Genomic DNA, 20,513 nt, shown 5'->3' on the forward strand with positions numbered 1-20,513 from the left:
ATGGAGGATCGCGACCTTTCGCGCCAAAACGCGCTGCAGATCAAAGATGATATTTTCCACAAGTGTCGCCGCCGCTGCTTCTTCCTCCCGTGTTTCGATAAATCCGCCGGCGGAACCCCCTCCCAATCCTCCACCGTGCGATTGACGTGGTGGCAGAAGCTACATACGGCCGAGAACGAAAGTGAAAGCTCGCTGTGGTCCCGAGGTTTGAGCGCTTTGAAAAAGATCCGCGAGTGGTCGGAGATCGTGGCAGGGCCGAAATGGAAGACTTTCATCCGACGGTTTAACCGGGATAAAGACAGGCACACGAATTTCCGGTATGATCCGTTGAGTTACGCCATGAATTTCGACGAGGGGAACGGGCATTTCGAGGATGAGGATGAAGAGGGAGACAGATTTCAGCCTCCGAATTTCTCGGCCAGGTACGCCAAGAGTTCCATAGACTTTGACAACGGCGGGCATGTGCACATATTAGTTTGATACGCGCCTCTTCAGCTAACTCAAGCTTAATATTCGCTCGATTATTTTTAATATATATTCGATACAGTCATTATTATCATGTTTGATTTTTATTTTTACATGTTTGTACATATATCGGAAAGCTACGATCGAGTGTTTCGGTTGAAAAGTTGTTCCAATCTTCGATATAATTTGAGTCGCATGAATATTTGAGATTAGTTTGATTATCAAACACGTAAATATCACAACTTGCGTGCAACTGTTTATATCTATATTCTTTCTTCTTCCCTGGTACTTGATTTATTTAATGTTTCGTGTTGGAGAAGATTATTGGTTCCACGTGCGGAAATTGAAATAATAAAACCCGAAAAATAAAGAATAAACTGGACACCGAGATTTACGTGGAAAACCCCTAAAAATTATTAGGGTAAAAACCACGGACAAGATGAAAAGAATTCAACTATAATATTTTATGGTGTACAACTCACTCATTGTGTTTCCAAAGAGAACACACTCTCTTAATACATGAGAACAAACACCCAACAAATATTATAAAACTAAAAAGATGAGAGAAAACTCGAAGAAGAGATAATATCAGAATGAACGGGGAGCTCTATTTATGTAACCTCTTGTCTGTGTGAATACGCGTAAAAAACGCGTATTCATATTTCCGTCCAAATTTCCTTCTGCTGCAAATTATGACTTTTCCTCATTCATTGAATCATTCATGTTTGGCATTTAATGCATATTGCCGACATTTCTCATACTTGAAGATTTGATTGAGAATCAAACACATCTCCACACATCCTTTCAATCTTGTCATTCCCCACTGCTCACGTTTCTGCTAGGTCACTTGAGGGTCTACACCACTCAAACTTATCAGTGTTCACTGGCTTGGTCAGAAAATCAACTATGTTGTCTTTTGTATGGATCTTCTGCATATCCACGCTTCCTTCTTCTACTACTTCCCGCACAAAGTGAAATTGTACTCCAATGTGTTTCGTCCTGAAATGAAAGGCTGGATTCATTGCGATGTGCAAGGCACTCTGACTGTCACAAAACAAAGAAACATTCTCTTGTTTGTGTCTGATCTTCTCCAATAACCTTTTAATCCATATTGCCTCCTTGCAAGCTTGAGTAGCTTCCATATATTCTGTCTCTGTTGTAGATAACGCCACAACTGTCTGCAATTTTGAAACTCAGCTTACACCTCTCCCTGCAAGTGTAAACAAATAACCAGTAGTAGATTTCCTCTTATCATGATCACTTGCATAATCTGAATCGACATAGCCCCTGAGTGTAAAATCTCCATAACATAATGCAGCATTTGAGGTATCCTTAATGTATCTAAGGATCCTCTTAACAGTACTCCAATGTTCTCGTCCAGGATTCTCCATATAACGACTAATTGCTCCCACTGCTTGAGCAATGTCCGGCCTTGTACAGATCATGACGAACATCAAACTTCTCACTGCTGATGCATATGGTACTCGAGACATCTTCATCCTCTCTGCTTCATTGCTAGGACACATCTCGGAGGATAACTTGAAGTTAACATGAAGATGGGTTGATATTGGCTTGCTATCTTGCATGTTGAAGCATTGCAAGACTTTCTTCAAATATGTTTTCTGGGAAAACCAAATCTTTCTGTTACTTCTGTCTCGGTGAACTTGCATCCCTAGAATCTTGTTTGCTAGTACCAAGTCCTTCATATCAAATTCCCTAGCCAACAGTGCCTTCAATCCTTGTACATGATCTTTGCAAGCTTGAGTAGCTACCAACATGTCGTCTACACACAACAGGAAAATGATATAATCATCACTAGACCTCTTGAAATATGTACAAGGGTCTGCACTCAGTCTGTTGTATCCAAGACTCATGATATAGGAATCAAATCGCTTGTACCAACACCTCGACTCCTGTTTGAGACCGTACAGAGATTTCTTCAACCTGCAAACCAAGTTCTCTTTGCTTATTTCTGCAAAACCTTCTGGCTGGAGCATATAGATTTCTTATTCAAGATCTCTATGAAGAAATGCCGTTTTCACATCTAGCTGTTCTAGATGTAGGTCAAACACCGCACATAATGTCAGCACTACTCTGACTGTTGTAAGCCGAACCACATGAGAAAATATCTCATTGAAATCAATGCCTTCTTTCTGAGCATACCCTTTTACCACAAATCTAGCATGATACTGCTCCACTTGGTTATTGCCATCACGCTTGATCTTATAGACCCATCTGTTTCCAATGGCTTTTTTCCCTCGTGGTAGTGTAACAAGATCTCAAGTTTTATTCTTGTCCAATACCTCCAATTCTTCTTGCATTGCTATCATCCACAAGGATACATCCGAGCTTTGAGTAGCCTCGTGGAAACTCGATGGCTCACCATCCTCTGATAATAGACAATATGCAATGTTGCTTTCAGTGACATAATCTGAAAGACAAACTGGTGGTCTTCTGTCTCGAGTTGACTGCCTCACATTAGAAACCTCAGACTCAACATGTTCTTGTTCTTCGTGCTCTAGTACTGCTTCACAAGAAACTTGACCTTCGTCCGTCTTATTTTCCACCTGAAATATAGTAGTTTCTGAATTCAATGTGCCTTTGTCTCACTTTATTTTATCTTCCTCGAAGATAACATCCCTGTTGATGACAAGCTTGTGAACAGTAGGATCCTACAATCGAAACCCTTTTACTCCATCAGTATAACCCAATAAGATACATTTTCTGGATTATGAATCCAACTTCGATATTTCTTGCTCATTGTACAGAACGTACACAAGACTTTCAAATGTATGCAAATGAGAATAATCTGTCGGCTTCCCGGGCCACATCTCCATCGAAGTCTTCAGATCAATCGCCACTGAAGGAGAACGATTGACAATATAACAAGCGGTTTGACTGCTTCTGCCCAAAATGACTTTTCTAGACCTGCAGTCCTCAACACAGCTCTTGTTCTGTCCAACAAGGTCCTGTTCATCCGCTCCGCCACTCCATTCTGTTGAGGTGTGTAAGCGCCGTTGTGAACTGTCTCTTGATGCCATAATGTTGACAATATGCATCAAATTCGTCACTGTTATATTCTCCTCCATTGTCAGTCTTCAAACACTTGATTTTATTTTCTGAATCAAGTTCAACCCGCGCTTTGAAATCTTTGAAGACTTGGAAAACATCTGATTTTTTTTTTATTGAATACACCCAACATCTCCTAGAGAAATCATCAATGAACGAGACAAAGTATCTCGCTCCTCCAAGGGATACAACCGGTGCTTGCCAAACATCCGAATGAATCAGCTCCAATATGCTTTTGCTCCTGGCAGTAGAAGTGCCAAACTTTAATCTGTGTTTTTTTACTGGTAGCACAGTGCTCACAAAAGGGTAGTGACACTTTTGTAAGTCCTGGCAGCAGCTTCCGTTCTGAGAAAATTTTCAACCCCCATTCTGACATATGCCCGAGCTTTCTATGCCATAATACTGTTAATTCTTCTTCCGAACCAATTGATGCAACAGCTATTTCCGTTTCTTTGTGTGTTTCTCCCAAAAGTACATACAGATTTGCATCAACTTTTTCCGCCTTCATAACTACAAGCGCATCCTTCACAATTTTCATGATCCCGTTTTCGATACGGGTTTTACACCCGATGTTTTCCAATTGTCCCAAGGACAAAAGATTTTTCGTCAGTCCTTTAACACGTCGTACCTCCTGAATGGTGCGAATTATGCCATCAAACATTTTTATTTTGATAGTACCGACCCCAGCAATTTCCAAGGCATAATCATTTCTCATAAATACAGATCCTCCTGAGACTGATTCATAATGATCAAACCATTATCTCCGAGACGTCATGTGCCATGTCGCTCCTGAATCCATAATCCATGTGTCACAAAATTTGTGTCTGCCTTCTGCAACAGTTGCTGCTTTGCTGAATAATATTTCACAACTGACTGAAGTACTTGCCACATTTCCTTCAGAACTTTTCTCGATACTCGTACATTCTTTCTTGAAGTGCCCTTTACCGCCACATTTAAAGCAGTAAATATTTTTCTTCTTATTTCTCGACTTTGATCTATCTCGTCTGGCTCCCACTGGAGTCACGGTCCATAAATCTTCCTCTTATCATCGGCAAAGCCTCTGCCTGCTTCGAAGTTACCAACCTGTCTTCCTTATTCTTGCGTCGACTTTTTTCTCCGAGAACCGCAGTTAAGACATCGTCGAATTTTAGAAAGCCCATAAGAATATTGTTAGTAATGTTGATGATAAGTTGATCATATGAATCTGATAGACTTTGAAGTAGAAGCTCCGCACGTTCATTTTCCCCTATTTTATGCCCCATGAAAGTGAGTTGAGCAAATAGAGTATTTAGTGTATTGATATGGTCGGTCATCGATGAGGATTCCGTCATCCGAAAAGTATAAAGCCTTCTCTTTAGGAAAATCATGTTGTGTAGTGACTTGACCTCGTACATCTTTGTCAGAGTATCCCAGACAACTTTGGCTGTTTTTATCTCAGAGATACTTAACAGTACTTCATCTGCAATAGCCAAGTGTAAATTGACAACAACATTATCATTCATCTCATTCCACTTTCCATCGTCCGTAATTTCCACCGGTCTATCTCCAATAGCCATCAAGCAATTCTTCTTTCTTAAAACTGCTTGTATCTTTATTTTCCACAACATAAAATTGCTTCCGTTGAACTTTTCTATCTTGTACCTGCCCGTCTTTATGTCTACAACAATTTTAGTAGACTGGACAAAATAATCTCGCCTTAATAAAAAATCTCAAAAAATCTTTTCGGATGTGGAAGATCAGTCTAGGCTGCAACCACAGAGCATACTCAGAATTTTAAGAAATTTTAAACCAAGGCTCTGTTACCACTTGTTGGTCCCACGTGCGGAATTTGAGATAATAAAACCCGAAAATAAAGAATAAACTGGACACCTGAGATTTACGTGGAAAACCCCTAAAAATTATTAGGGTAAAAACCACGGACAAGATGAAAAGAATTTCATTATAATATTTTATGGTGTACAACTCACTCACTGTGTTTCCAAAGAGAACACACACTCTCTTAATACAGGAGAACAAACACCTCACAAATATTATATAACTAATAAGATGAGAGAAAACTCGAAGAAGAGATGATATCAGAATGAAATGGGGAGCTCTATTTATAGAGCCCCTTGTCCGTGTGAATACGCGTTAAAAACGCGTATTCATATTTATGTCTGAATTTCCTTCTGTTGCAAATTGTGACTTTTCCTCATTCATTGAATCATTCATGTTTGGCATTTAATGCATATTGCCGACAAAAATTAAGGGTGTCAAAATTAGACACGACCCACCAACCCGATACGATTCAACCCAAAAAAAATTAGTTTGGGTTTGGGGTTTTCGGGTTCGGGTCAGATCGGGTTGGATCCGATAGCTGACTCGTAAAAATGATCGGGTTGGGTTTGGTTTTTTTTAAAAAAATATAATTAATAAATATTTACCTGCTATTTTTATATATTGTATGTCGAAAAAAATATTTATTGTATATTTATATCATAAATTTTCATAATTTAATATTTATTTTGAATATTTATTTTAAAACAATTGTTTGTTTGATTTAGTAAATATACTTTATTTTTCTACAATTACACTTTCAAATTTAAATCATATATATGAGGGAGATTTTATTATTATGTGTTTAAATTAAAATATTAGTATTATTTTTTTGAATTTTTTTTAAAAAAATTATAAAAAATTCAAAATCAAGTTATACGGGTTGATCCGAGTTCAGGTTCGGGTTGAGAGTTTTCGAGTCGGCTTGGGTTCGGGTTGAGCAATTTTTGAATAGTACTATTGCTCAACCCGACCCAACTCATCCAACCCATCCGAATTGACACCCTCAGAGAAATAACGATCGCAGAGGAAAAAATGTTTGTTTAATGCAACATGTAATCATGTAATGATTACCAAAGTTAATCTTTCCAAAAAAAAAAAAAAAACTAACAAAAAAAAGGGTTGATTTCTGGATAAATTTTGAAGTTGTCAATACAATTGGGGTGTTGGTACATGTTATGAGATAAATAAATGATTGATTATGTTATAGATAAGAATGTTGATATAATATTAATAAAATATTATGTGATACTAATAAGATTGTTTGATTCCAATTTTGAATATGTGATTAGCTTCTAAATATTAATAAATTTACTATTATACCCTTGCTAAGTTCAATTTTTTTGTTGTACACCTCTGGAAGCAATACATTCAGATTCACATTAAGAAGAATAATTACGAAGCAATAAAGTAAATGACATACGAACAATGAACCAAATAAGTTACAAGATTCAGCATCTAAGTTTCTAAATATTATAAATTTACTATTATACAATTGTTAAGTTTATTTATTAGTTAAATAAAGATTTACGTTTTTTAGAAGCTGTCCTTTTCTCATTCTCATTACGACCCTTACTATTTCTAGACATCGATGTTGTTTCATCATACGAATCATGTAGTAATTTGTCAATACCAATATCAACATCATTTTCATTTTGCTTTTCCTTATTGATGTAGTAATGATCCATGGTTTTTTTTCCATACATGGGCTTTAGAGTTGATATGAGGAATTCCACGTATAGCTGTTTCTAGAAATTATTTCCACATTTCATTTTCAAGAATAGTTATGGAACCACTACGAAATCCATTCTCTGATTTCCATCCAGTTCTAACAACAACTTTCAATGTGTCGATCAATGCTTCTTCTTTTTTAACCGACCATATTCGATGTGTCTTGTCTGTTTTGTTACTTTTCACACTATCAGATTGGATTCTTGGCGGTTTCATAACTATTCACCACATTAATAATAATGTAAGAGAAATATCACATTTAACTCAGCAAATGAATGAAATATTATGGCACAAATTCACTTCAAATACGTGGACACTCAGCAAATTTCAGAAACAAGAGATTCACAACGGCTATATAATGAAATTTTCTTGACATCATACATTCATAACACTTGAATTTACCAACATAACTATAAGACAAGTATACCAATTATAAAGACAAACTATCCAACAAATATCAAAGATACAATTCAACTAGTAACTTATAAACGTCTTAAACATGGAGGTGTCTAAACTCATAATATTCAAATTCAAATATCATGAAAGCAAGAAAATTCAAGGAAATCCTAATGATTGGTTGTACAATGTCATCGCTAAATTTTCCCTCCAATTATCCCAATATGTCGAAGTTTCAACATTATCGATCGTTTTCTCGGATCCTGCTTCATCATTTTCCATTGTTTCTTCAAATTTATCCTCTAGCGGATCCATGGCCATCTCACCCCGTATAAAGTTGTGAAGTAAAATAAATGCCATGATAATTTGATTATGAGTCTTGATACCATAAAATGAAGGGTTTCTAAGGACTACCCATCGCTTTTTCAATAACCCAAAAGCTCTTTCTATAATATTACAAGTTGAAGCATGCTTAAAATTAAAATACTCTCTATAATTTGCTGGTGCCATTGATCTTTGTCCCCATTCATTCAAATGATAACAGACTTTTCTAAATGGTGCCAAAAAACTCTCAACATTTGCATATCCACAGTCACATAGATAATAACAACCTGTAAAAAGAAGAAAATAACTGACAAATATAAATTTATCATTTTATCATTTGAAATCTATTAAAATGTACCTCTAGGAACCTTCAAACCATTGGGACGGCTAATAGCATCTCGCAAAACTCTACTATCAGCTACAGAACCTTCCCAATAAAACATAAGTAAATTTCATGTCGCTGTCACATGCTCCTAAAATATTCACTCATGTTCCACCTTTTCTATTTCTATATTTTGGCTTATCCAAATTTATTACTTGGACACCAATGTACGTACCATCAAGTGCACCCAAGCAACTCTATTCATATAAAAGAAATATAGTGATAAAAATATATTTTATTGACAAATTTAAATAGATAATAAAATATTACCTTGAAAAATTTCCACTTCTCACTTGAGCAATCTTGGAGGTGAAATAAGAATTGGATGAAGTCCAAGTACACATCTCAGTACATCATGGAAATGTTTGCTAACCGTGTATCCTGATCTAATATAATCATGTCTAATTATGCGGTTTTTCTTGTCGTGAGCTAAAATTGATAAAACATCGCCACCTTCTCGACAATCTTGAATACCTAGAATGAGAAAGCCCCCCCACGTTTTCTAACAAGTAACAAAGTCGAGCAAACGCATCTCTTGACATTCTTAAGTTATATACGCATTGTACGTCTCCAAATTCAACAATTCTTAATAAATGAGAAATTTGTGCTGGAATTTTCTCACCCAGGTTATACCTGATTATCCTTCTACAAATGCTTCGATTACCTCGTTTTACAATATCATTATACACAAGCATAAGCACAGTTAAAAATATCATGCAATCCGTAATTAATTCATCCAACGCATAATAAAGGGCAACTTCATTTTCTGAGGTATCCATGACAATGTCGTTGACTGTATGAAAAAAATTGGTCATAGTTTATATCCTTATTCAAATAACAAAATTGTAAAAGCATACTAGAGGAGGTGTTGCCCGCTTGAAAAGGGAAGCACGAATACAAAAGAAGGAACTGCACAAAACACAAAAATTGAATAGGTATGATATCTATGCAAATAAAGTTATTGATGGTCCACAGTATTTTCTAAACAAATGAGTTTGGAAGAAAAGTATAAACATTCTAGAATGGGGTGGTCATACAACATCATTTTAAACCTACAACACTAGAAAATTATTTCTCAATAGCTTGTGAAGTTATTTTTTTAAATCTCAACTAAAAATCATACATCATTAATAGAGGCAAGTTGGTTCACGTAAACATGAAATTTAAGGACACCAAAAACACACACAGAAGGATTTTCATTCTGAAAAACATAACAATGCTACTATCATCATCGATGTGAGAACCGATTTTTCCCACCATATGATTAATCATTGTAAGGAAATTTAAGAGTATAGGATTTCTTTGATTATGGTATTAAAATAAGATATGTATATTGAAGAATATTTTATATGGAAATCCTTGATGTCAAGATATTGATACATGCACTTGTACAAGCATAATTTCGAAAATTGAGGAGGTAGATTTACAAGATTTGAGTATCATACAAATTAAAAGAATTGAGGCATGATAATTGCTAGAGGTTTTCGAAAATCCCCCCTAGATTAATTTCCTAGTTATGGTGGTAAATAGATACTAGTGTGATTGGAAACTATATCATCAAATTGGCTCAAAGATCCCTTGACCTAGCATCACAATTTTCGAGCCAAGCAAGGAGGAAAGAATCAAGGATTAAATATCTCAACTTACGTAGCAAGATTTTCGAAAATGGCAAGGAAGATTGGAGTCAAATTTATGAGATTTGGCATGATTTTGGTAGGATTTGAGTACCAAATTTAGCTCATATCCCTCCACCTATAAATAGGCCACCACCCCCACTCCACAAACCACCACCAATTTCGAAATCCACTGGCTGAAATTCTCGAAATTCAGCAGCTCCCCTAGCCGAAACTCTGCCCGAAAATCGTCTCGAAGTTAGCCTAAAAATCGAGCCGAACGCTGCCCGGACGAGGAGCGAAAAGCGATCTAAATCCCGAAGCCAAGCATCCACGTTTTTTAGCATCAATATACACTGTAAGTGGGCTTGTTTTTAAACTTAAAGTTTCGGATTTGTGCATACATGTTTTCGGTTTTTATAAAAAGAACAGCAAAAAAAATTCGGTTGAGCACTGTCTCCCGTCTATACGATTTTGTTAAATATTGGTATGTTTATGTTTGACACTGTGAGGATTCCCTGAAAATGGGTGGAATTCCAACATATGACCATTAACGGTGGGATAGAACCGTTTTATGGCCTCGTCCCCTTAGAGGATTAAAACTTAGGGACTGGCGTCAGTAAACCGTTGAAGATAAAAAATTGCAGTGTTGTTACGATATGAGTATGATGTTACGATTTTGAAAAAGCATGATGCATGTATATGTTATTTTCGAAAATGATGGAAATTATTATGTTGTGTTCAAAACGCCCCCATTTGCTGAGTATTTCCCAAAATACTCGCCCTCTTACAACCCTTCCCAGATAAGCCCGAAGGAGAACTCGAGGAAGAAGAGTCCGAACAATTTTGGGGATGGTGATGGTTCGAGAATTAGATTAAGTTTAAAGTTAATATTGTTATTTAGTTTTACGTTTCCGCATTAAACTATGTCGTTTTTGAGATTTCGGTATTGTAAAGACAATCGTTATTTCATTAGAATTATGATATATAAACTGATTTTGGTTTACACTGTGCTACAAAGGCTTGTTGTTTCGATTGTGTGATTGTTAAACAACGCCGGTGTCAATCCCGAGTCTCGGAGCGTGACATTTAAGTGGTATCAGAGCCGCTAGGTTCATAATCCGGTTGGAAAAAAATGAGAAACATTTTTACAAAAAAAAATTTTCGGTGGGATCTTTGAGTAAGGCCGATGCTATCCCCTCCGAAACGGCCCAACGAGCGATTTTCACAATTATGTGAGGTAGGGGTCGAAATCGCAAAATTCCTTCGTTTAGGCCTCCGAAACGTCGTTTTTGTCGCTTTAGGAAATATTCGTAGACCCTATAACTTCTCATAGGAAATTCCGAATTCGATTCCGTCGATTGTTCTGGAATCCTCTCGACATATGCTTCGAACCCATGTGTCTATCTCAAATCTTTCCATTTTTGGGAAAAAAATATATTTATGTAATTTTCGAAAATTTCATATATATTGCATACTGTCCATTGTTCTATATTGTCTCTTTCTGATTCTGAGCATTTCCATTTTTTATTTCAGGAAATGGCTTCATCTACTCCCATGCGACCCACACCCGTGCCCAAGCTGCCATTCGTTTGAAGGAGCTTGCCCTTCACTATCAGTCCCGTCAGATTCAGCGACTTAGAGCCAGACTGAGTGAGAGGAAGAGGGAGATCGAGACTTTAGCAGCCGAGAAAGAGGAGATTCGTGTCCGCCTTAACCAGTCTATCTATTAGGGTGAGCTAGTTAGAGGTGATAACATGGACCTAAGAGATGTCATAGAACATTGCAAGTATCAACATGGAAAGTTACGAGAGGATACAGAGCGTTATCGCAAGGAGATGGAGGAGGAGAAACAGCAGAATGCCAAAGATAAGAGGAGACTGGAGAATTCAGGTGAGGCCATGAACAGCCTTGCGTATGTGAACCAACATCTGACTTAGCAAGTAGAAGCACTGAAGAACCAAATCAAGCAGAAGAAACAGTACCATCTGCAGTATCAGCAGCATTGGAATGACGAGATGGACGTGGCTGATGCGGAGGTACAGGGACTTAAGGCACATCTGGCGCAGCTCATGGAAGAGAACGCCCAGCTCACCCATATGGTGGAGATACTGCAAGAGGAAGAGCCAGAGGAGGAACCGAAAGAGGAGGAGCCGATAGAGATAGATGAACCTATAGCAGCAGTTGGGGATGGAGAGATAGAGGACTAGACTATATTAAGAGTTTATTTTCCCATTATCGTTATATTATTTCAGTCAGTACGATTTGTTTCATTCAGTACTATCTGTTTTCATTTGGTTGTTCTTTTATATTCAAAAATTAATAAAGTTATGTTTATTTATTAATGTCAGTTGTTCCAGCATAACTTATTCATTCAAACATATTGTTTTGAACAACCAATTCTTAGAAACGTTTAAAATTGTAGGAGATGGCCGGTAGACCTCCGAGGCAAAACCGCAACCCCCGTTACGCTAACAACAACAATGCCAACGAAGAAGATAACGGACCCCCACTTGGGTTCAGCCTTAACCAAGCAGACCTGATGGCTATAGCCACGATCGTGGCGATGACACTGCAAGGGTTATTAAACCCAAACGCCAATCAACCTCCACCACCTCCACCACAACACGGAGTGAAGTTCCACTACGAATCACTTCGCAAGAACAGGTGCCCAACCTTCAATGGAGCTGTCGACCCTGAAGTTAGCCAGAGCTGGCTGAAAAGCGTGGAGACTCAGCTGCGACTGTTAGAAGTCCCGGAGGCACTGAAAGCGGATGTGATAGTGCCTTTCCTGGAGGATAAAGCAGGCAAGTGGTGGGAAGCAATCTCGTCAGCCATGATAGCTGCTAGGACCAATCACGTGGCAGCGTTTCAGAGAGGCTTTTCTGAAACAATATTATCCGGCCGAGGTCAGACTGCAGAAACTGAGTGAGTTTGAAAACTTCATTCAATCTCTTAATATGTCAGTTGTGGAATACACCTCCCAGTTCAATGCCCTTGGATCTTATGCTCCGACAATCATGGCGGATGAAACTTTGAAATTGCATCGCTTCAAAAAGGGATTGAACAGCAGAATCCATTCGGCTTTGGCAGTCTATCAGCCAACGAATTTTTCAGACCTGATGGGTGCAGCTATCCGAGCTGAAACTGATATCCAACGCCGAGAGAAGGAATTTAAGAACAAAAGGCCTATGAGTAGCCAATCCCCACATAACAGTCAGACTTTCAAGAGGCCTAACCAGTCTGGTGGACCATCAAAAGGGCCTCTGCCTGCCACAAACTACCAAGCCATTAAGCCTTGCCCAACTTGCCACTTACGACACCTGGGAGAATGTCGTAGAGCGAGCAGTGTCTGCTTTGGATGTGGGAAACCAGGACACCGTATGGCAGAATGTCCAGACGCCACCAATAGAACAACTGGACGGGTAAAGGAGACGGGTCAAACTCAGGGGTGAATACCAATAAGCCACGAGAGAACAAACCGAATGCCAGGGTGTTTGCCATAACGCAAGAGGAGGTAGACGACGCGAACGATGCCGTGTCAGGTACCATATTTATTCAGCAAGTGCCTGCTTATGTATTATTTGACTGTGGTGCTACACATTCCTTTATATCTAAGAGATTTGCTAAGAAGTTAGGTCGTAAGCCCGAGAAACTAAATGAGCCCTTTCGAATAGCCACACCTACAAGTAGGGCCATTGAAACTCACGAAATTTACAGAGATTGTAAGATTAGTATCAGTACTCAGAATTTTAGCGCCGACTTGATACAGTTGATCATGGTCGATTTCGACATCATCTTAGGGATGAATTGGTTAGCCAAGAACAATGCAATGGTAGAGTGTAAAGGGAAGAAAGTCAAACTCATCACTCCGAATCAGGAGAAAGTCGTGTACCAAGGTAAATCCAAGGAACGGAAATCACTGCTTTCCGCATCTCAAGCTTGGAGAGCCATGAAATCCGGGGAAGACATCTACCTAGCAATGGTCAGTGAAATAAAAGAAGAAATCGAGCTGAAACTGGAGGACATCCCGATAGTGAGAGAGTTCTCATATGATTTTCCAGAAGAACTCTCGGGGACGGTCCCGAACCGCGAAGTGGAGTTCGAGATCAATCTGGTTCCCGGTGCTGCACCAATCTCTAAAGCACCTTACAGAATGGCACCAGCCGAACTCAATGAGCTAAAAGAACAACTCCAAGAATTGCTAGATAAGAGGCAAATTCGACCGAGTGTGTCCCCATAGGGGAGCTCCAGTACTCTTCGTGAAGAAGAAAGACGGAAGTATGAGATTGTGCATCGATTATAGAGTACTGAACAAGATCACAATCAAGAACAGATACTCTCTACCTCGGATAGACGATTTGTTTGATCAGCTTAAAGGAGCCGCCATCTTTTCTAAACTGGATCTGAGGACAGGATACCACCAGTTGAAAGTTAGGGCTGAAGATATCCCGAAAACAGCCTTTCGAACCAGATATAGACATTATGAATTCACAGTGATGCCTTTTGGTCTGACAAACGCACCAGCAGCATTAATGGATCTGATGAACAGAGTATTCAAGCCATTCCTGGATCAGTTCATAGTGGTATTTATCGACAATATCCTCGTCTATTCTCCTGACGAGACGAGCCATGAAGAGCACCTTCACCTTGCTCTGCAAACCTTAAGAGAGAATAAGCTCTATGCTAAGTTTAGCAAGTGTGAATACTGGCTAAGGAGTGTGTCATTTCTAGGACACGTGATATCGAAAGAAGGAGTGTCAGTGGATCCAAGGAAAGTAGAGGCAATTACAGAATGGCCGAAACCAAAGAACGCCACCGACATCAGAAGCTTTCTTGGATTGGCAGGTTACTACCGAAAGTTTGTCGAAGGGTTCTCCTCGATAGCCGTGCCACTGACGAAGCTCACACAGAAGAATTCTAAATTTATTTGAAATGAGGAGTGTGAGAAGAGTTTCCAGACGCTGAAAGAGAAACTCGCATCCACGCCAGTGTTAATCCTGCCCGCAGAGAATAAAGATTTCACTATTTACAGTGACGCCTCTAAGGAAGGTCTAGGATACGTGCTCATGCAGGAAGGAAGATGTTAGAGTAGGTGCCCGTCGAGCCAATTGTTGTCCGAGGGTTCATGTTTAAACTCTATGTATGAACATTCTTTATTTTAATAATATTTGAAATTATTATTTTGGCACTTTTTTATCTGTATACCCATGCTAGTTGCATAGATAAAGCCTTTGAATATACAAATAGTAGAAAGAATATGAGATGCTCATATGATGAGTATCATGAAACTCATATTTGGAATACTGTATATTCTAAACAGTTCCTAGTCGATTCAGCCGCCGCTAAGAAGGATATAGGCCGCTCGAGTTCGAGACTAGTATCTGCGATGTGAGTACCATGTTTCATTGGTAGGGGACATTGTGATGTCCGAACACTGCAGATAGGTGCTCCTTGTAGAGTGCACTGAACAACCCTCCATAAAGGACTTTCCAAGTGGTTCTCACTTATCGAGTGGAAAAGTCCTAGTTTATGGTTGTACACCATTAGTCCTTATGACCCGGGACAACATTGAGACTCTATGTGCTAGAATTACACTTTGACTTGTTTACCGACTCTCATGGGGTCATCAGGTGGCAAGGTTGGGTGTTTTGTCGAAACATATAGGAGTCAATGCATTGTAGTCGGGGATTCACCGCTTACCTTCGGGTATGGATATCCTATGTGTTCTCATGTGTATGTAGGTTGAAATCTCTGATCAGAGTATGGTGGTATATGAAAGGGGTTTCATAGATTACACCATCGATGCAACTACGACATGACACATAGTATCGATTCATTGACAACTCTCGATATACCAATGGTTGTCGAATCGGTCGGGATATATGAGTTGAAGGGACCGTACTGTACGCTAATCATAATAGAATGGTTCTTGCAGGCACTATCATTTGATACCTAGGGAATCATGTAAGCGATGCTGCTAGGTGTTTAACATGATTGGTGGGGTACTATCAGACTTGAGTTCTGACGTTCTTGTTATCAAGGAGTTGATAAGTAAGAATGGAGCAATTGAGGTATGCTCAAATAAGGACATGTTTAGTCCAAATCACATGGAGATGTGAACCCACGGCTAGTTGTATCAGTGAACCATTGAGGGCCACACAAGTACTAGCTTTCTAGATCCCGTTGAGAAGTAAAATAGTTCAATGTGTTGAACGGCTTATAAATGAGTTTATAAGCGTAAAGAAAAATAGAAGTATGACTTCTATGAGAGAAATGTAAATTTTAATTTATGAATGTGTTCCTAAATTAAAAGTAGGCCAAGTGAATAATGTATTTGAAAATTGTGATTTTCATAAACATTATTATGAACTAAATTAAATTAATTCAAGTGTTGAATTAATTAAACACTAGTGGGCCTAGTAGAGTCCAAATAATTAAATTAATTCAAGTGTTGAATTAATTAAGTAACATTGGACCTTGTAGAGCCCAATTGGAAATAATTATTTAACTAGTGGGCTTGAATAAAATCAAGTAAACTATAAATGAGCTCAAATATGTTTGGGACATTTAAATAAAAGTCCATGGGCCTTGTAATTGTTACAAGCCCACTTGATATGCATGCTTGGGAGGTGAAAGGTTGTGGAATACTTTTAATTAAAATATTGCATGGCATGCAACTTTTTGGATCAACTTTTTTCACAACCAAGGCAACTCATCCTCCCTCATTCTAGATCTACCTTGGCCGAAATTTTAGGGATTTTTCTCTCCAAGTTTTTCTCTCAATTTCTTCTTCAAGTGTTGAGGAAGAAATATTCTTCTCCTTGAAAAATTCTCTTAATTTTCTAGTGCAAATTAAGGGGGGATTTACCTAGCAAGTGGTGGGCCTAGTTTTTGAAGGAAAGAGAGCTTGTAGACTTGTCATCCTTGAAGAGCCAAGTTGTTTACAACTTGGTTGGTGCCATTCATCAATCTCTTGAGATTGATAGGTAAATTCTAAAACACCCTATGTATGATATTTGGTGTTTGATTATTTGCTACACAAAATATGAGGTGGCCGAAATTTCTTGATGAAAAATCAAAATTTTAACTTCCGTTGCGCTTCCGGTCACCTGTAACCGATCCCCTTTCAGAAGAGTGATCGCCTACGCATCAAGGCAGTTGAAACCGCACGAGCAGAACTATCCTACTCATGATATGGAGCTGGCAGCGGTTGTCTTCGCCTTAAAGATTTGGAGGCACTACCTCTATGGTGCTAAATGTGAAATCTTCACAGACCATCAGAGCCTCAAGTACTTGTTCACCCAAAAAGAACTGAATATGAGGCAACGGTGATGGATCGAACTTCTGAAGGACTACGACTTGATCATAAGCTACCATCCGGGTAAAGCAAACAAAGTGGCTGATGAGCTAAGTCGGAAGGGCCCAGGCAAGGTAACTCTAGCTTCCCTCTCGGCCCAGCCATGTCTGCAGGAGACCGTCAAGTTAAACCAAGATCGAGACCCGTTACTGACCAAACTTAAGGAGCAAGTCAAAGAATGGAAGTCTCAGGATCATCAAATTGATGACAAGGGAATCTTATGGATGAAAGAAAACTGTGTGTGCCCGACAGTGATAACCTTTGCCAAGAGATAATGGCAGAAGCGCACAAGTCAAAATTCTCAGTTCATCCAGGCAGTACGAAAATGTACAGGGACCTCAAGAATAGTTTCTGGTGGAATGACATGAAAAGAGATGTAGCGGAATTCGTCTCCAAATTTCAGGTATGCCAGCAGGTCAAAGCAGAACACCGGCGATCTGGAGGATTATTGCAACCTCTGGAAATTCCCGAGTGGAAATGAGAGCATATTTTCATGGACTTTGTGGTAGGATTGCCAAAGTCAAGGCAAAGCCACGACGGTATTTGGGTGATCGTGGACAGACTCACAAAGGCTGCACACTTCCTACCCGTCCGCATGAATTACAATCTCGACAAGTTGGCTTCACTGTACATGGACAACATTGTGAGACTGCATGGAGTACCAATGAGCATCCTATTTGATAGAGATCCGAGGTTCGTCTCGCGCTTTTGGAAGAGCTTTCAAGAGGCCATGGGAACAAAAGCGACCCTAAGCACGGCTTATCATCCTCAGACCGATGGACAAACGGAGAGAACCATACAAACCTTAGAAGATATGCTGTGAGCATGCGCTCTCGAATTCAGTAGCAACTGGAGCACTCATTTACCCTTGATTGAGTTTTCTTACAGCAACAGCTATCACAGCAGCATTGGAATGGCTCCATGCGAAGCCTTTTATGGAAGGAAATGTCGATCATCACTTTATTGGGATGAAGTGGGAGAGAAAACTGTAGTGGGACCCGAACTAGTACAGATGACAGTGGACAAGGTTAAAATTGTCCGAGAAAAGCTCAAGACAGCTCAAGACCGGTAGAAGAGTTGGGCAGATCTTAAAAAAAGGCCTGTAGAGTTCAACGTGGGCGAGAAGGCTTATGTGAAAGTCTCGTCTATGAGAGGTGTTGTTCGATTCAGTAAGGCGGGGAAACTGAACCCTCGATATATTGGACCCTTTGAAATCCTGGAAAGAGTGGGCACACTAGCATGCAGACTGGCATTGCCACCAAGCATGTCAAGGATCCACAACGTGTTCCACGTATCCCAGCTAAGGAGGTACATTCTAGACCCAAGTCACGTGTAGGAAGTAGAACCACTCATAATTGAAGGAAACTTGGGAGAAGAACTGAAATACGAAGAAGTCCCCATCAGAATCGTGGACACCAAAGAACAATTTCTTAGACGATGTATCATTCCCTACGTCAAGGTGCAGTGGTCCAACCACACAGAGCGGGAAGCAACTTGGGAAGTCGAAGAGAAGATGCGAAAGGAATATCCCTACCTATTTGGTGACCAAGCCAACTCAAGTTTCGAGAACGAAACTTCTCATAAGGAGAGAGGGATGTGAAAATCGATTTTTCCCACCATATGATTAATCATTGTAAGAAAATTTAAGAGTATAGGATTTCTTTGATTATGATATTAAAATAAGATATGTATATTGGAGAATATTTTATATGGAAATCCTTGATGTCAAGATATTGATACATGCACTTGTACAAGCGTAATTTCAAAAATTGAGGAGGTAGATTTACAAGATTTGAGTATCATACAAATTAAAAGAATTGAGGCATGATAATTGCTAGAGATTTTCGAAAATCCCTCCTAGATTAATTTCTTAGTTATGGTGGTAAATAGATACTAGTGTGATTGGAAACTATATCATCAAATTGGCTCAAAGATCCCTTGACCTAGCATCACAATTTTCGAGCCAAGTAAGGAGGAAAGAATCAAGGATTAAATCTCTCAACTTAGGTAGCAAGATTTTTGAAAATGGCAAGGAAAATTGGAGTCAAATTTATGAGATTTGGCATGATTTTGGTAGGATTTGGGTACCAAATTTAGCTCCTATCCCTCCACCTATAAATAGGCCACCACCCCCACTCCACAAACCACCACCAATTTCAAAATCCCCTTGCTGAAATTCTCGAAATTCAGCAGCTTCCCTAGCCGAAACTCTGCCCGAAAATCGTCTCAAAGTTAGCCTAAAAATCGAGCCTGAACGCTGCCCGGACGAGGAGCGAGAAGCGATCTAAATCCCGAAGCCTAGCATCCACGTTTTTTAGCATCAATATACACTGTTAGTGGGCTTGTTTTTAAATTAAAGTTTTGGATTTGTGCATACATGTTTTCGGTTTTTAGAAAAAGAACAGCCAAAAAAATTTGGTTGAGCATTGTCTCCCGTCTATTCGATTTTGTGAAATATTGGTATGTTTATGTTTGGCACTGTGAGGATTCCCTGAAAATGGGTAGAATTCCAACATATAACCCTTAACGGTGAGATAGAACCATTTTATGGCCCCGTCCCCTTAGAGGATTAAAACTTAGGGACTGACGTCAGTTAACCGTTGAAGGTGAAAAATCGCAGTGTTGTTACGAAATGAGTATGACGTTACGATTATGAAAAAGCATGTATATGTTATTTTCGAAAATGATGGAAATTATTATGTTGTGTTCAAAACGCCCTCATTTGCTGAGTATTTCCCAAAATACTCACCCCCCTTACAACTCTTCCCAGATAAGCCCGAAGGAGAACTCGAGGAAGAAGAGTCTGAACAATTCTGGGGATGGTGATGGTTCGAGAATTAGATTAAGTTTAAAGTTATTATTGTTATTTAGTTGTACGTTTCCGCATTAAACTCTGTCGTTTTTGAGATTTCGGTATTGTAAAGACAATCGTTATTTCATTCGAATTATGATATATAAACTGTTTTCGGTTTACACTGTGCTACAAAGGCTTGTTGTTTCGATTGTGTGATTGTTAAACAACGCCGGTGTCAATCCCGAGTCTCGGGGCGTGACAATCGACCTCAGTAAGAGAGCCAAAACCCAGTGACTGAGGTGAGTAGGGGGACTGAAAACCAGTGTTCTAAATGGCGGTCGAGACGACGGCCTAGGCGGTAGGCGACCCTCGACCGCACCGCCTATGCATGAGGCGGCTGTTTTAGGCGGCCCAAGCTATACGGGTTTGGGGAGGCGGGTAAAGGCTGGTCGAAGCGGTGAGCAGGCGGACGAGGTGGCGAGCAGTCAAGATTTTTAAGTTATAGTCAACAATTTTAAAAACATAGTTAACAATTTTAAAAACCTAGTCAAATCAACTAGTTTT

General features: G+C 39.2%; 3 protein-coding genes across 3 annotated transcripts; 2 read left to right on the top strand and 1 right to left on the bottom strand.

Annotated features, from left to right (window-relative positions):
• Positions 1-480, top strand: LOC142538520 (uncharacterized). The gene has a single exon (XM_075643831.1). It carries the CDS (start codon positions 1-3, stop codon positions 478-480), a length of 480 nt encoding a protein of 159 aa, XP_075499946.1.
• A 6,590-nt stretch (positions 481-7,070) lies between these two features.
• LOC142538521 (uncharacterized) lies at positions 7,071-8,997 on the bottom strand. The gene is made up of 5 exons (XM_075643833.1): positions 8,847-8,997; positions 8,453-8,484; positions 8,298-8,379; positions 8,159-8,227; positions 7,071-8,087 (listed from the first exon to the last, which is right to left on the bottom strand). Exons 1-5 carry the CDS (start codon positions 8,995-8,997, stop codon positions 7,636-7,638), a joined length of 786 nt encoding a protein of 261 aa, XP_075499948.1. The 3' UTR covers positions 7,071-7,635.
• Positions 8,998-12,755: 3,758 nt separating this feature from the next.
• Positions 12,756-14,038, top strand: LOC142538522 (uncharacterized). Its single transcript, XM_075643834.1, has 2 exons — positions 12,756-13,246; positions 13,288-14,038. Exons 1-2 carry the CDS (start codon positions 12,756-12,758, stop codon positions 14,036-14,038), a joined length of 1,242 nt encoding a protein of 413 aa, XP_075499949.1.
• Positions 14,039-20,513: the final 6,475 nt, after the last annotated feature.

Source organism: Primulina tabacum, chromosome 3 (assembly GCF_025594145.1).
Source record: "Primulina tabacum isolate GXHZ01 chromosome 3, ASM2559414v2, whole genome shotgun sequence".
In the NCBI taxonomy this organism is placed as follows: Eukaryota; Viridiplantae; Streptophyta; class Magnoliopsida; order Lamiales; family Gesneriaceae; genus Primulina; species Primulina tabacum.

Excerpts from the sequence above, each read along its gene's own strand:
- LOC142538520 (XM_075643831.1), top strand. The coding sequence starts at position 1 with ATGGAGGATCGCGACCTTTCGCGCCAAAACGCGCTGCAGATCAAAGAT.
- LOC142538521 (XM_075643833.1), bottom strand. The coding sequence starts at position 8,997 with ATGACCAATTTTTTTCATACAGTCAACGACATTGTCATGGATACCTCA. Across the intron at positions 8,485-8,846 it reads TAATGATATTGTAAAACGAG|ATTGCTCAAGTGAGAAGTGG; the intron begins GTAATCGAAGCA and ends TTCACCTCCAAG. Across the intron at positions 8,380-8,452 it reads AGAAGTGGAAATTTTTCAAG|AGTTGCTTGGGTGCACTTGA; the intron begins GTAATATTTTAT and ends TTATATGAATAG.
- LOC142538522 (XM_075643834.1), top strand. The coding sequence starts at position 12,756 with ATGTCAGTTGTGGAATACACCTCCCAGTTCAATGCCCTTGGATCTTAT. Across the intron at positions 13,247-13,287 it reads GAGACGGGTCAAACTCAGGG|GGTGTTTGCCATAACGCAAG; the intron begins GTGAATACCAAT and ends ACCGAATGCCAG.